The sequence below is a fragment of the Lethenteron reissneri genome, chromosome 3, assembly GCF_015708825.2.
Source record: "Lethenteron reissneri isolate LAM-NWPU_2019-01 chromosome 3, ASM1570882v1, whole genome shotgun sequence".
NCBI lineage: Eukaryota > Metazoa > Chordata > Hyperoartia > Petromyzontiformes > Petromyzontidae > Lethenteron > Lethenteron reissneri.
This window is the reverse complement of record NC_083781.1, coordinates 9,290,110-9,304,860: the sequence shown is the minus strand read 5'-3', so window position 1 is coordinate 9,304,860 and position 14,751 is coordinate 9,290,110. Positions and strand designations below refer to the sequence as shown.

At 51.3% G+C, this 14,751-nt stretch overlaps 1 protein-coding gene across 1 annotated transcript in view; it reads left to right on the top strand.

Moving 5' to 3' along the window:
• The window catches only part of FLCN (folliculin), a 44,018-nt gene that overhangs the window by 6,192 nt on the left and 23,075 nt on the right, over positions 1-14,751 (top strand). Inside the window, exons 7-12 of the mRNA XM_061557699.1 lie at positions 745-941; positions 2,667-2,780; positions 3,620-3,743; positions 4,205-4,339; positions 4,765-4,867; positions 7,362-10,253. Of these exons, the coding sequence (XP_061413683.1) occupies positions 745-941; positions 2,667-2,780; positions 3,620-3,743; positions 4,205-4,339; positions 4,765-4,867; positions 7,362-7,551 (863 nt within the window). The 3' untranslated portion in view covers positions 7,552-10,253. The remainder of the gene's footprint in view (positions 1-744; positions 942-2,666; positions 2,781-3,619; positions 3,744-4,204; positions 4,340-4,764; positions 4,868-7,361; positions 10,254-14,751) is intronic.

Below are 14,751 nucleotides of genomic sequence, written 5' to 3'. Positions count from 1 at the left end.
ATTTTTGGTAACCAAGACCACCGCTCACTTGAAATGATCTCAGTGGTAGCCCTGTGAGGTCCGCTTGGATTGGGACGTGAAGTGGTCCACTGCAGTTGAGAGATCTGATCGGATACTTTGTCTCATGACGTGACGCTGGTAGCAAGAACATAAAATTAAGGTAAAAGACTCGAAAACAGCAGTCACAGTTTGATCAGCTTTCTATTTTGCTTATATTTAATCCATACTCGTGAGCTTTATAAAATCTAGATTATTATTTTTCGATTTAAAGCTTTCGTGACTGCAGGGATTCATCTTCTTGGTTCTTTCGGTAAAGTCACGTAGAAGGGAAGTAATAAAATAATAAAAATTAAACATAATAATAATTCTCACTGAGAATTATTTTATTATGTTTTATTTTTATAATAATAATTCTCACTGAGAATTATTTTATTATGTTTTATTTTTATAATAACAATTCTCACTGAGAATTTTATTATGTTTTATTTTTATAATAATAATTCTCACCGAGAATTATTTTATTATGTTTTATTTATATTATTTTATTACTTCCCTTCTACGTGACTTTACCGAAAGAACCAAGAAGATAGGTTATTATAAGTCAATCGGTCAACTTAATCGACTCATCATTCCAGCTGGAACCATTAACATCTTCCTTCGTAAGTAAATGCAATTGTCGTCGTCATCATCATCACTACCGCTTGCGCTGCCTACCCGATTCCCCCGCGCGGTCGGCCGCTGAAGAGCGCGAAGAGGAGGCGCGGCTGAGGCAAGACGCGGCTTCCGGTTCGGAAGGAGCCGAGTCCGCTCCGCTGCCCGTCCTCGCCGACGGCGTCTCGCGCTCCGCGGTGGGAGACGGGGGAGCGTGGGGGAGCAGAGGAGGGAGCAGCGAGACGTGGTGTGACGCGCCCGTATTCCACTCTCTACGCCACCTGCGGCAGGTGAGCACGGTTGGGGGGGGGGTGTGGGGCGGATCGTGAGTCGGTGGAGAAGATTGTTACACCTTTATGGGACCTCCTTTGCCAGTAACCAAAATATACTCATAGGTCTTCTTGGTTCTTTCGGTAAAGTCACGTTGAAGGGAAGTAATAAAATAATAATAATAAAATAAATAAATAATTCTCACGACGTTTCGGCCACAACGCAAGCAGCCGTCTTCAGGTGTTGTGGCCGAAACGTCGTGAGAATTATTTTATTTTATTATGTTTTATTATTTTATTACTTCCCTTCTACGTGACTTTACCGAAAGAACCAAGAAGATGAATCCCTGCAGTCACGAAAGCTTTAAATCGAAATATACTCGTAGGGTTTTTCGCCTTTTTTCTGGCAACAAAACGATGTAGCTGCTCACCCCGAGCTCTCATTACTCTGGTAGTGCGTTGTCTTTGAACTGTGCGTCTTTTGGCGTCATCTGGTCGAACACCGTATGAGACTAGGCTCCAAAGAAAGCTGTCTCTGGTGTGGACCAATCAGTTTCAAAGACAATGCATAAATTATCAGAGTATTGTTTTTTGTTTGCATTTGACTGCAAGTATTGTGGTTAATGTAAGCATGATTCCTTGCAAAAGGTGTCAGTTTTGTTGCCAGAAAAAAGGGGAAAAACCCTATTAGTATTGTTACTCCTATTATTTGTTTCCCCCCACTCGGCATCCGAGCCGGGCTGGGCCGTGTCAGCCCGGCTCGGATCAGGAGGCACCAGCTTGTTTTTCCACTGCAGAAGCTGAGCTGTGCCACTGTAACTTAGATTGAAAACGAATTTCTTTAGAACTGCTTTTTATGGTTATTTATTATCCTTCCCCCGCACCTCCAATTAGCACAGTTGGCCATGTACGACGCGAAAGAAGTTCAACATGCACACGTACAAATAAAGATTCTGATTCTGACGTCGTGCACAACCTTCCAAGTTGAGATGCGTGGAGAGACGTGTTATTAGCCTCGCCCCTGACCCTGCTTGCCCCGAAGCCAGTGGAGAAAACAAAACATAAAATAGCCAGTGGAGATAACGACCTGTACCGTGAAGGCTATTTTTGTGTTTACTTGTCCTTCGCCGCACCTGATTAGCATGGTTGGCTATGTACGGGGCGAAAGAAGTTGAACGTAGACACACAAGGCCCTGCCCTGGCTCGGGTTTGACGAGTGAGAAAAATTATAATACTCCGATTGATGCTCCTGCTGTTGTGGAGTGACTCATGCAGCCAGCTTCTGCCTGCAGGGTTTTGGTAGTACATGTTGTTTATGCCATTTATTGTGAAAATTCCGTCACAGTTCCTATGATCACTGTTTCATTGGTTTCATGGCTTTATTTTATGGTGATTAAGAAAAGTGTATTGGTTTAGCCATGTTTGTTTGTTGTAGTACAGAGTTAGACCGATGGCCTTAATCTAAGTTGTCTTGTGGTTGTTGTTGGTTGTTTGACTTGCATCCCACTGGGATTTTTGCACACAGCGTTGGTGTACGGTGTTTTTTTCTGCAATATTTTGCTGTCTTTTCTTGGATTTTCTGTTTGCACTCAGTCACATATTCACTTTAAGATGTTTTCTTGTTCATGCTTTTTGTTTGTTGCGGTTGCACCCGATTCAAGAGCCGAATGGCTCACAGGGCTATACCTAATAAATGAACTTGAACTTGAGTGGAAAAGAGTCGTAGTAAGTGGCGTTTGCCTGCAGGTGTTGGGGCCGGCATGGTTCCGTGTGCTGGCGTGGCACGTGCTCATGGGGAACCAGGTGGTGTGGCAGGCTGACGACAGAAGAATGATGCAATCGGCCTTCGACGTGCTCAAGGTACTGTGGTGTCCAGGCACGTCGTTTAAACTAGAAGTCCTGCGAGACGCGGACAAGTTACCGGCGATGAACACGGTTGGCTACATACGCTGCGGAAAAAGTTCAACATACATACGCCGGGTGACCCGGAGGTTAGAGACACTGTGTAGGAACCGCTGAGATCTCTGGGTTTGATGTCAGGTATCGGTCGCCAAAGTGGGTACGTGTGCATGCGTGTGTGTGTGTGTGTCTGTATTTGTGTGGGGAGCGGTGGTGTAGCGGTTAGCGTGCTGCGCTACGAACCCGGCGACCCGAGTTCGATTCCCGCTCATGGCCAACACCAGTGACGATTATCTGAGCCGGTTCTGGGCCTCCCCGAGGTCGACTCGGCCTCAAATAAGTACCTGGTTGCAGTCTGTAAACAGCACCACTTGGGAGAGAAAAGCGGTCGGGCGTGGTGCTGGCCACCCACACCCTCGTGTGCCGTGCTGGCCTTCATAGGTCCTCGCTAACAGCAGTTGCCCCAAAAGACTGTTAAGGATATACTGGGGGGTCTTTGTACTTGTGTGTGCACAGTGACTTGTTGCAGAGACAATTAGTTGTGTGATACTTAATTCCCCCAGCAATTAATTGGTTTGTCAAGATTCGAGGATCACAGTTCGATTCGATAACCTCTAACCCTTTTTTGTCGTCTCATCTGCGTCTTGTTTGAAATTTTTGTCTGTCTCGCTTGCATTGCCTTGTCCACCCTTGTCCATCCTGTCGGCATGAATTGAGAATATCCGATTCCACGCGCGCAGCCCAACGAGCGCGGATCGTGGTCTGACGAGACTCTGCGTGTGTGCATTGCGTGCCCACAGACGATGTTGCCTGTGGGCTGCGTGCGGATCATTGCGCACAGCGAGGAGTACAAGGAATCCTACCACTGCAACTTCCTGGGCCTCCTTCCAGGAGTGCCACTGCCTCCTCATGTGGCTGTCTCCGGTACGCACGCACGCACGCACAAAAGAACAATAAAAACTGTAGTAGAAGATAAGAATACGAGCGATAACGGATCACCATTTTTGGCCAAGGCCATGACATCACGTGTGATGTCATCTCACGACGTTACATGTCATATGTTGTAATGACATCATCGCGGTAATGTAGCGGTTAGCGCGCTGCGCTATGAACCTGGCGACCCGGGTTCGATTCCCGCTCACGGCCAACACCAGTGACGACTATCTGAACCGGTCCTGGGCCTCCCCTAGGTTGACTCAGCCTTAAATGAGTACCTGGTGCGGTGTGTAAACATCGCCACTGGGGAGACAAAGGCGGTAGGGCGTGGTGCTGGCCACCCACCCCCTCGTGTACCGTTCCGGCCTTCATAGGTGCTCGCTAACAGCACTTGCCCCGACAGTCTGTTAAGGCTACACGGGGGATCTTTGTCTTTGTGCGTCCTGCAGAGTTTTACGTGCTGGTGGAGGCGCGTGGCCCCGCGCTGCGGCGCGTTTACCCCGACCTCTCGGCGCTGGAGCACGACCCCCTTCTCAAGTACGAGTTCTCGCTCAGCTCCGGATCGCCCGCCACCTCCGACAGAGGTGAGGACCGCGCCCGTACACCCACTCGCTCGCTCACTCACTCGCTGGCTCGCTCACTCGCTCGCTCACCCAGTCACTTGTACGTGAATTCAATCACCAACCCACTCACTCACCAAACCACTTGCTTGTTTTATCACTCGATCACCCACTTATTCATCCACTCACGCACCCACTCAACACTTCCACTTACCAACCCACTCACTCGCCCACTCACTCACTCACTCGATCACTGCCTTTCTCACCAAGTAACTAAGCCGCTCACTCGATCACTCTCTGATTCGCCGCATCGTTCTCATTTGATCTGAACGTAGTGTTTTATTACAGGCGGTTGCATCTCGCCTCCGGCACCTTCGCCTCGTCATGAGCAATGCATTCTCTCCCTAAACCACCCAAACCCCCCACCAAACCCCGACCCGCGACTGCAGGCCCCACGATACTCAACCGGCTGGAGGCGGTGCTGGCCAACGAGAGCCTCTCTCTCTCCGTGGTGGAGCAGTGTGTGCAGTGTCTCAAGGAGGAGTGGATGAAGTGAGTTGCCGCGTGCGGTCCACATCCCCGGCGAGTCACCATGAGCCGTTACCCGACGCGCCCCCGTGCGGTTTTAAACTAAAAACTAAAACTATTATTTTTTTATTTTGCCAGGTGTAACGCCTACCGAGTCATGTAGCTTTATTTCCGAAGCTACCTGGCTATTGCAATTCATAGCTCAACGAAGTGGCTTATCGCCTTGTGGAACTTTATAGCGGCAGCCAAATGCTCTAAATGCACGTTGATTCTAAATGCGGAGGGAAAAAAACTGCAGGACCCGGAGAAAAATTCAGGGGGAGAGAGACATGCAAACTCCAAATATACACGCGTCAAGGTCGGAATCGAACCCACGACCTGCTGTATACCAGGCGAGGTAGTTAACATCTCGCTACCGTGTTCCAGGGATGGGGGAACCCACGGTCCGTGGACCGGCCACGGCCCAAGAATTGAGTCCGCCGCCCGACTCTCGATGACCTTGTTTCGTATTGTCGGTGACTTAATGTCACACTGACTTCATTTGATCCAAATACGTCACCGACAAAAAAGACGACTCGTTCTGTGTGTGAAAGACGCATCGTCGTATTAAATATAACACGCGAGGGCACCTCCCGCAGCATGCGTGGCAAAACACATTTAGTAGCCGCTGCTGCTGCCGCCACCGCTACCCCCCCCTCCCCCACATCCGTCGAGCGCCACCGCACGTTGTCACGCGACTCCCGCCACGTCGCCGAGTCTCCCGTTCGGCAAAATCAATTTGCGGCTTCACGCCGAACGCGAGAAAGCTGTCGGGAGGAACGCCATCCCCACGGGAGCGAGCCTACGCCAATGTGGATCCCACGTGGGGGGACACGGTGCAAATTGACGCCGGATTCAGAACTACGTTCGCATCAACGGTGGTACATCATCATCGTGACGACCTGACTCGTCCTGTAGTAGTGATGGGCGTAGTCGTGGGAATAGTTTCCTGTTCGGGAACATTTTGCTCGTCACGGGAGGAAACTGGACTACCCGTGTACGAGGCGATAACACCAGAGGCTCCGCGCTGATAGGTTCAACAATCCGCTGCAGTAGCTGCATCACCCCGGTCACCTCGCGGCCTACACAATCCGCCAGCGAGAAATCCAAACCAACCATTCCCTTCCAGAGCGGTGGATCGCGACCGTGCACCGCCAATCGCGCCGGACGCTGCCGGAGGGAAACGGTCGACGCGCCGGATTTGTGCAATTCAAAGGTCTCCGCTCCGATCTCCCGGCGTCGTAGTTAAAATAATGATGCAGGTTTTTGCATCATTATCCCCACCCTTCATCACCCCTCCCCCCCATTATTTATACACCCAGCTATATGAATGGGTGCACCCCAGAGGTTGCAATCGGGTACCCGATACCCGTACTCTACCCGATACTCGGCTACCCGTACCCGGCCGGGTATCGGGTACCCGTTTGCGACCTTGGTGCGGCCGGGTACGGGTAAGGAATCAAAACCCGTTTGCGACCTCTGGTGCACCCCTAGTCGATTGGCAGTTGTGTGTGGCGCCGTAAGAAGTGGGCACTTCCACCCCGTGGATAAGGAGGCCACTGCACCCTCTAAGAGGAGCTCCTTAGAGCTCCCTCTTGCGTGTAGGCCCTTCCGCCAGCAGTGGCATTGAGCAACCCAATTGCAAAAATGAAATCGGTGATTTAATTTGCTGGCGCCCAATCAAGACTACTGGTCCCCCGTGCCACCCTGCCCGGATGTGTCCACCGCCCCTCTTCATGTTACGAAGGCCACAATACACGGAGATGTATGTATGCCGTATGTTTAAACTCTTTCACACATCACGTCAGCGCAGCGCGAGTAAGGCCGTTTGTTCCACGTTGCGCACTATGTTGTAATTGTCGGCGCAAAACGTGTGGCGCCGGTGTTTCCCGCGCGCGCATCAAAAAAGAAACGTTCCTGCGTGCTAACCGTGCCACAGCCTGTGTCTTCCCCACCAGTGCACGAGGGTGGGGGGGTGGGGGGTGGAATCACACGGCCCACGTGCAGAGAACCGCCGCTTCTCAAATCCGTCCCGTCGCTGTATTTATATTTGTTTGCGTGGTTTGTTTACCTTGCCTGTAATGTGCACTCCTGCCGTGTTTTTCTATTAATCTAAACAATTTTTTTATATTCTTGGTTCTTTCGGTAACAACACACTTTTAATTTCCTGTTGTTTCCCATCCTCCATATGTGTCCAAAGAGAGCCACTTTCATTCCCATCACTGCCTGCATCGACGGGTCTTCTTCTAGTGCAACCTTTTCCTAACTCCCATGTTGGTCACTCTTTGGGTCCAGCTTAGATGCGGCATCCTGCATCGTAAGCTGGATTTCCCCGGTATAAATAGATATTCTGATTATGAAATTTTGTACCTCGACCGGCGCTTCCCCGGGACCCTCCAATCCGTTGCCTCTGACCCAACCCTCCGTCCCTTTTCCCCCTGCCCTGACTCCCCGCCCCCCCCCCCCCCCCACTGTGCAGCAAGGTGAAGGTGCTGTTCAAGTTCACCAAGGTGGAGAACCGCTCGCGCGAGGACACGCACCGCCTGCTCGCCGTGCTGGGGGCGGCCGACGAGGACAACGTGAAGCTGCTCAAGTTCTGGATGACTGGCCTCAGCTCCGCCTACCGCTGCCACCTCCGCTCCGCCGTGCGCGGCACCGCCTGCACGTGACGGCCCGCGGCGCAGTGCTGACGATGCCGGTGATGGCTGATGATGATGATGGTGGTGGCGGTGACGAAGATGGCTCTGCTGTGCCGTCGTGGAGATTTTGGAACTCGGTTAATAAGTGGGGCGGTGGGGAGTTTCGTGTAATGCTTGTGGAAGCGGGTGGGGATGCGGCACCCCACCCCCTTCCGCTGTGACTTTCAGAATAGATTGTCTGAACGTACGCGACGAGGTTAGGGGCGCGTGTGAAACGATCGACTCTGTGAACATCCGAGGAAAACGACGGTTGCGTCCGTGCGCAAATACTGCACCGGCTCATGACTGCTGGCGATAGCGATGATGACTCTGCCGTGTCGCCGTGGCGATTTTCCTAATCGTCGTCGGCCTTCGTCAGTGTACTGCTGTGCGAGGGCCTGTCCAGGTCGTCGCCACCTCTCGCGATCGTGTCGATTTAACGATCCGCCCGGGACCTGCGTGCGACAGCTAAATTCGTCGCTCCGTCCCCTGGGTGGACGTTCTCTCTCGGTTACGTTCCGTTCCTTGGCCCGCAACTCCATTGTCGGTCTTGACCGCTGCCACCATCCCTTCTGGGTTATGACGTGTCCTGCCCGAGCGTTTGAATAACCTTCATTTGCCTGCGTCTGCTCTCCAATCCACGTGTTCCTCTTTGTCGGTGCCGTTCCAATCGTTGACGCCCCCCCCCCCCCGCCTTTGCTTCTTTGTGCACTTTTCAGTTTTTGTTCCGTTTTGTCAATGACCTCCATTGTTGACACTCGTAGTGCGGACCTCCCATGAGAGGGATGAAACTGTGACGTCGGAGGCCTGCTGTCGGTGCTGTGACTGCTGCGGGGGGACATGGCGTGACGGAAGTGATGGGGGAGGCGCTGGCGAAGTCAAACAACATTGCACCTCGATGAAACGTTTCACTTTTTAACTGGAGCGCCTACCCAGCCACGGAGGAGCTACCAACTGAATTCTGGTGGAAGGGTTCGGAATCGGGGAGGTACATACATTCGTTTTATGGGGGGCATTGACCCCACTCCCCCTGCCGCCCCCCCCCCCCCGCCAAGGCCTCTCAAAGAATCACCACTGGGTGGCGGTGGAGCTGTATCCTAGCTGTGGCTGAGCTCTTGACAACCACAGTAGTGATGAAGAATGCTAATGGGCCCACCTTGGTTGGGTGCCACAATGGCGAGCTGTTAAAGCCCTCGCCCGGTATACAGGAGGTCGTGGGTTCGATCGCGTCCCTGATGCCTGCTGTTTATTTGAAGTTTGCATGTTCTTCCCGTGGTCGTGTGGATTTTTCTCCGGGTCCTCCTGTTTTAACCCTCCACATTTAGAATCGACATGCTTTTAAGAGTATTTGGCTGCTATAAATTTCCACGCGATGAGCCGCTTTGTTGCGCTATCATTTGTGGCCAGTTCGCTTTTGAACAACAGATATTTAGCTCGGTGGGCCTTACCTGCTAAAATAAAAAATAGTTACAAAAATGGTTTATAGTTTGCCATGTTGCTGGGACCGGAGGGATTCATTAACGCAGTGTCTCGGCCACTCGGGCCAGCACCGCTGAAATGCTGCGTTCGAATCTGCGTTTCAGCCGCCCACGATTAAACCGGGTGATCAAGTGCAGCGGCTCGATTGCCTTGGCCACAAAGTGGACAATGCACAGGAAACGAGCAAGTTTAACGTTGGTCCCGCACTTAATTTGACGAAGTTCCAGCTCTTTGAGGATTAAAATGTTGGGTTCACTCGCCCAAGGACCGTTAACTTTCGTGTGGCGGAACGAGGTGGCAAAGTGCTGCCCCCACCACCACCACCACCACCCCTATCGTGCGGACCAGAGGTCACTGGAAAGAATCCCTGTTCTACTTATTTTGCTAAATGTAATTTGTTAATTGACGTGCGGTGTGAGTGGCGTGTGACGCGTGCACTTCGCATGGCGTGTGAACGCCGCGCCCCTGGTGTGCTGTGGCCAAGGAGGTTTTGTTGACGGAGCGATTTGGGTTCTAGTTCTGTGATGTCACCTTCGCCGGGTTTGTTCTGTGACATGGGGTGATGCACTACCCACCACGTGATGGTTCCGAAGCGGTAATGTATTCTGTCTCTGCACAATTTTAAACGTAATTGTAATTAAACGACACCTTGAACACACAATGCGCGGAGTAATCGCGAGTCGTGTGCAAGCTTTCCGGCAAGCGTAGAGCCGATCTGACAATGACCACTATTGACGTACAACATCGCGTAATCCGACTCGCTGGGGACATCGGCGGATAAGAGAACAGGTCAGGTATGTTAGCTTCAGTAAAGATGACAGCTGCACCGTTATGCACGTGCACGCATCGCGTGCTGGACGAAAATCCCGCGGTGCTTTTTAAGCGCGTGACGGTGGCTTGACTGTGACTTTCAGAATAGATTGTCCGAACGGACGCGAGGAGGTTGGGGGCGCGTGTGGAACGATCGACTCTGAACATCCGATGGAAACGACGGTTGCGTCCGTGCGCAAATACTGCACCGGGTGTGCGCGGTTGTCTGGTCGGGGCGGGATAAGCGGCGGTCGGATATGCGATGTCGCACTGCGTCGTGAAGCGTCGACACCGTCGCGATGATGACGACGACGATGAAGGTGGCGGCTGCAGTCGGTGCCGACGGCGCGAGGATTCGGCTCTCGATGCCACAAACTGCGTCTGTTTCGTTGGCCGAGCACAAGGTACAAAAGGCTCAACATTTGAAGCGGGCAGCAACAAACGGCACTTAAAGTTGTAACGGATAAGAGTTAACGTTTCTCTGGAAATGAGATTTTGGGGGCGAAAAGAGACGATGCTGGGAGGAGGGAATTTCAAAGTGGAGTAGTGTGCGAGGGGGGGGTGTAAGACGCAAACAGAGAAGCGGTGTGACCTGAAGTGTGGTGGGTGGGTGCGTGCGTTGAATGAGTTGGGGACCTGCATTGTGTGGTGGTAGAACGCAGTGCGGATGAAGTGAAACAGCCTGGCAAACCGAGTCCTCAACATGCGTGGAGGAGGAATCAATGGGGGAACTTCCACAGTGACCGTGGTAGTCCCGATAGCAGAGTGATAAGTAGGCGACAGACGGCCGCCGGTGAGCGAGTGGCTGTCATGAATCCGTGAGTGCCGGTTCATCGATCTTCCCCCACCGCTGCGTTACTCTGAATTCTCTAAAGTGCAGCAGCAGCAGCAGCGAGCCAGCTAGGAAGCGGGATGCTCCAGCCTCCGAGGTTTGCGATGACGGCTGCGATTCTTAATGCTGTTCACGCATCGATGGCGGCAGTAATTGCGTTATGGAAATTGTTTGTAACCTGATCACTCGCTCGCTGCGTTCGCCCGCGGTGTGATTTTTGCAGTCACGTCCGCCACGTCGCGCATGACTCCCCCCCCCCCCAAACCGACATCACCCCCCCCACCTCCCTGTGCCTTGGTTTTTTATCATTGAGTAGAGGTCACCGGGTGGCTCAGAGGTCAAGAGTGCTGAGCCGGCACCGCTGTGACCCCTGCGTTATAATCCAGGTGTCGGCCACTGGCTTTGCTTAAACCGAATTCTCAAGTGTAGCGAGTTAAATGTGGTCTCAGCCCAGTTCCATTGACTCGCATAGAGACCCATCGACTTGTAGAGTGAAACATGGGTACTAATAGAGAAACGGCCAGTACTTATATACGGAGACCCACAGACACGCATAGAGACTCATTGTGCAATTATTTAGACTTTAGTTGTGATTATACCGGGTTCACAAGCGCACGCAGTGAGGTCATGGTTTCAGCCCGGTGACCGGTGACTGCACAATAAATGTGGTGCTGCGTTTGATTTGCCTAAATCACAGCCTTGTCAATTAAACATATTTCGTTTCTACTGACAAACATTACCTGTTGTGTGACAGAGTGGGTGGGGAAAGTGCTGTACCCTGTGCGGAACGGAGGCCCCGCGAGACATTATCTCGGGCGGTAGCTCTGTGGTGCCCATCTCCGTGGGCCACTTTCTAGCACGAAGAAGGGTTTGCTGCTGTTCTGCGAGAGATCCGAGCGAATTCATCGTCTCGAAACGCCAATCGCCGCTAGCTTTTTCACAATGAAATTGGTAAAAAAAAAATCACCTATAAATATTTTGAAGGCCTGAGGTGAGGCGAGTCAATCGGGCATTGATTGGGTGCCACCAGTATCACATTAAGCTCGTGCGAGGCCTGTAGCATATGTTATTAATGGGTCCTAAATAAAAAAAAACACAATTATAAACACATTTTAACTTGCACTGTAAAGTAATTGTATTTTTTCATTTGCTATACAGCCAGATAATACAACACATCGCTAACCTTAAACACCCAGTCGTTCCGATTTAAAGCTTTCGTGACTGCAGGGATTCATCTTCTTGGTTCTTTTGGTAAAGTCTGAATGACTCTGTCTCCTCGACAGACCTGTTCTCCACCTGAGGACGGCTGCTTGTGTTGTGGCCGAAACGTCGTGATAATTATTTTAATATTTTTATTATTTTATTATTTCCATTCTACGTGACTTTACCGAAAGAACCAAGAAGATGAAACCCAGTCGTTCGTAAAAGTTGAAGGCGGTATAGTACTATAGTAATAGAGCAAGTGCAGAATCACTGAACCGGAATTGTAAACTTGAAAGCATTTCGCGCGGGGCCCTTGAAAGTGCTGGGGCCCGTAGCATGTGTAGCTACTTGTGCTACGAGGATAATCCGGCACTGAGGCGCCACACGTGTTCATTGTCGGTCCGAGCGTCAAACTCGCATCTATTCATCAATAGACTCACAGATTGCGTGGCTCTCCGCGGTCACGCGGTGCGGTCCAGTGACCCCGGCGTGTTTCTGCGGGGTTGTTACGCGCGATGGGTCTCCCGGCGTCTTGCTCCACGTGCCGAGCGCACTTCCTGCAGAAGCTTGCGGTCGCTTGGAGCGAAACGTCGAATAACACGCGGCCCAAACCAGAATACGGTTGACATCGGAAAGCTCCTCGTTGATTTATGGACTTTGTCAAATATCTCAGTGTGCCAGGACTCTCCTCCTGAGAAAAGTCTAGAGAGTCGGAGATATTTTCCCGGGTAAATAAATGCACTAATTATTTAAACTAAATGTTTTTTCTCTTCTTGGTTCTTTCGGTAAAGTCACGTAGAAGGGAAATAATAAAATAATGAAAATTTAACATAATAAAATTCAATTCTCACGACGTTTCGGCCACAACGCAAGCAGCCGTCCTCGGGTGAAGAACAGGTCTGTCGCTGTCTTTCCGACAGACCTGTTCTTCACCTGAGGACGGCTGCTTGCGTTGTGGCCGAAACGTCGTGAAAATTGCATTTTATCATGTTTACTTTTTATTATTTCCCTTCTACGTGACATTTATTTTATTTTTATTAATTTTAATTTCATTTTTTACCTACGTGACTTTACCGAAAGAACTCAGAGTATGAACCTCCATTCGGCCACACTGTTGGTTTAATGGTTTCTTAAATTGACGGTAAAAACGCACTTAAATCAATCAGTTGATCAATCGGCTAAAATTGCACTCGCGGCTGGCGAGGGCTTTACTCCCTAAGTGCCGTGAGTGCGACGGCTTCCCAAAAAAACTCCACTCCGCTCGGCATCCGGCCCAGGTTTTTTTTTATATCGAGTTTAGTCCACCCCCACCCATCACACCACCCACCCAACCACCACCCCGCTCTGATATCGTCCCATTGGCTGCGGTTCGTAATTCATATTAAAACAAGCAATAGAACGCTGCCGTGATGCCGATGGTACTGGTAGGAACCTCCTGGTTCCACCAGCCCACAGGGGATTATTGTGTCCGTCCGTCCGTCGTGCATCCAAAAATGGGAGGGGTAGGGCTGGGTGGAGAGGGGAGGGTGGGATGGGCTGGGGTTGGAGGCAGGGGCTGGGTGGGAATGGGCTGGGTGGCGAGGGTGTTGCTGGGTGGGGAGGGGCTGGGTGGCAGGGGTGGGACTGGGTGGGGAGGGGCTGGGTGGGGAGGGGCTGGTCACCCGTGGTGCCCTTATAAAACTCAACGTTTAACCTACTCACGCCGGCTTGTGCCAGCCCTCACAGTCGGACATATTTGCGGAATACACCACGCCGCCGTTGACCCTGGCCATTGACCGAGCAACCCAACGTTTCTACACCAGCTCCCTCCGCAGGAATGTGTTTTACTAACACACCGGACTTGCAATCCAGATGTCACCAGTTTGGATTGATCTCCTGGCTCGGCATATGAAGCGGTGGGGGTGCGGGGCGACGGAATAAACCGGCATACCGGTGTGTACGATGCGATAACACTGGAGGCTCCGCACAGATGGATCCAACAATCCTACAAAATACACGAATAACAAATCGATTATTCGCGCCATCCACAGTGGTGGATTGCGATTGGCCGCCACCATCGTGAGGGATGCCGCCGCAGCAAATTGGGGCGACTGCCCCGAGCCCCGCGCTTTGGGGGGCGGCCCCGCTCTTCTGGTTTACTTTAAAGGCGTCGGCGGGGGGAGGGGGGGTTCACCCCCCGCTCCCTCCCCCCATGGACAGCCCTGACAATGGTGTACTGGGTACCACGTTGGACTCAACAATGCCGCCTTAAATCCCTCCCTGCTGCCTCTGCCAAGCCAGCAGTGAAAATCTGACCCAGCGTGGAGTAGTAGGCCAAGATTACCCTCTCGAGCAGATGGCGAGGACCGTTTGGATTTTATTTCACAACCGGTGACGGTGTAGTGTGGTTTTGTTGTTATGGTTGTTTCTGTTTCACGCAGTGGCGTAGATCTGGAGTGTGCAGGCGGTGCAACTGCGCCAGGCCCCGCGGGCCGTATGGGCGGTGAGGAGTTGTCGCGGGGAGGAGGAGGAGAGGGAACCCCATATTACACTGGTCAACAAAAAAACACATTTTTTTCTGGCCTGGACTTTTGCAGCTGTTTTAGACCAATTTCAGGGTGCTGATTCCAAATCTGATCTCAGATTTGCTCTATCACATCTCATTTTATGCTATTGGCATACCCCATTCTCATTGATTTTACCCGAAATTAACTCTGTCACTTATGATTGCAAGTTGTTGCGAGTCAGTGACTGCTTTAGTGTTAAAAAATGGTGCTGTATTTTTAGGATAGTGTGTTTATAATATCATTTTATGTAGATATCCACATTTATTTAATATTTTTCTTCTGCAGTTTTGATTAAAAATCCAATATTTGATATCTCAAAAA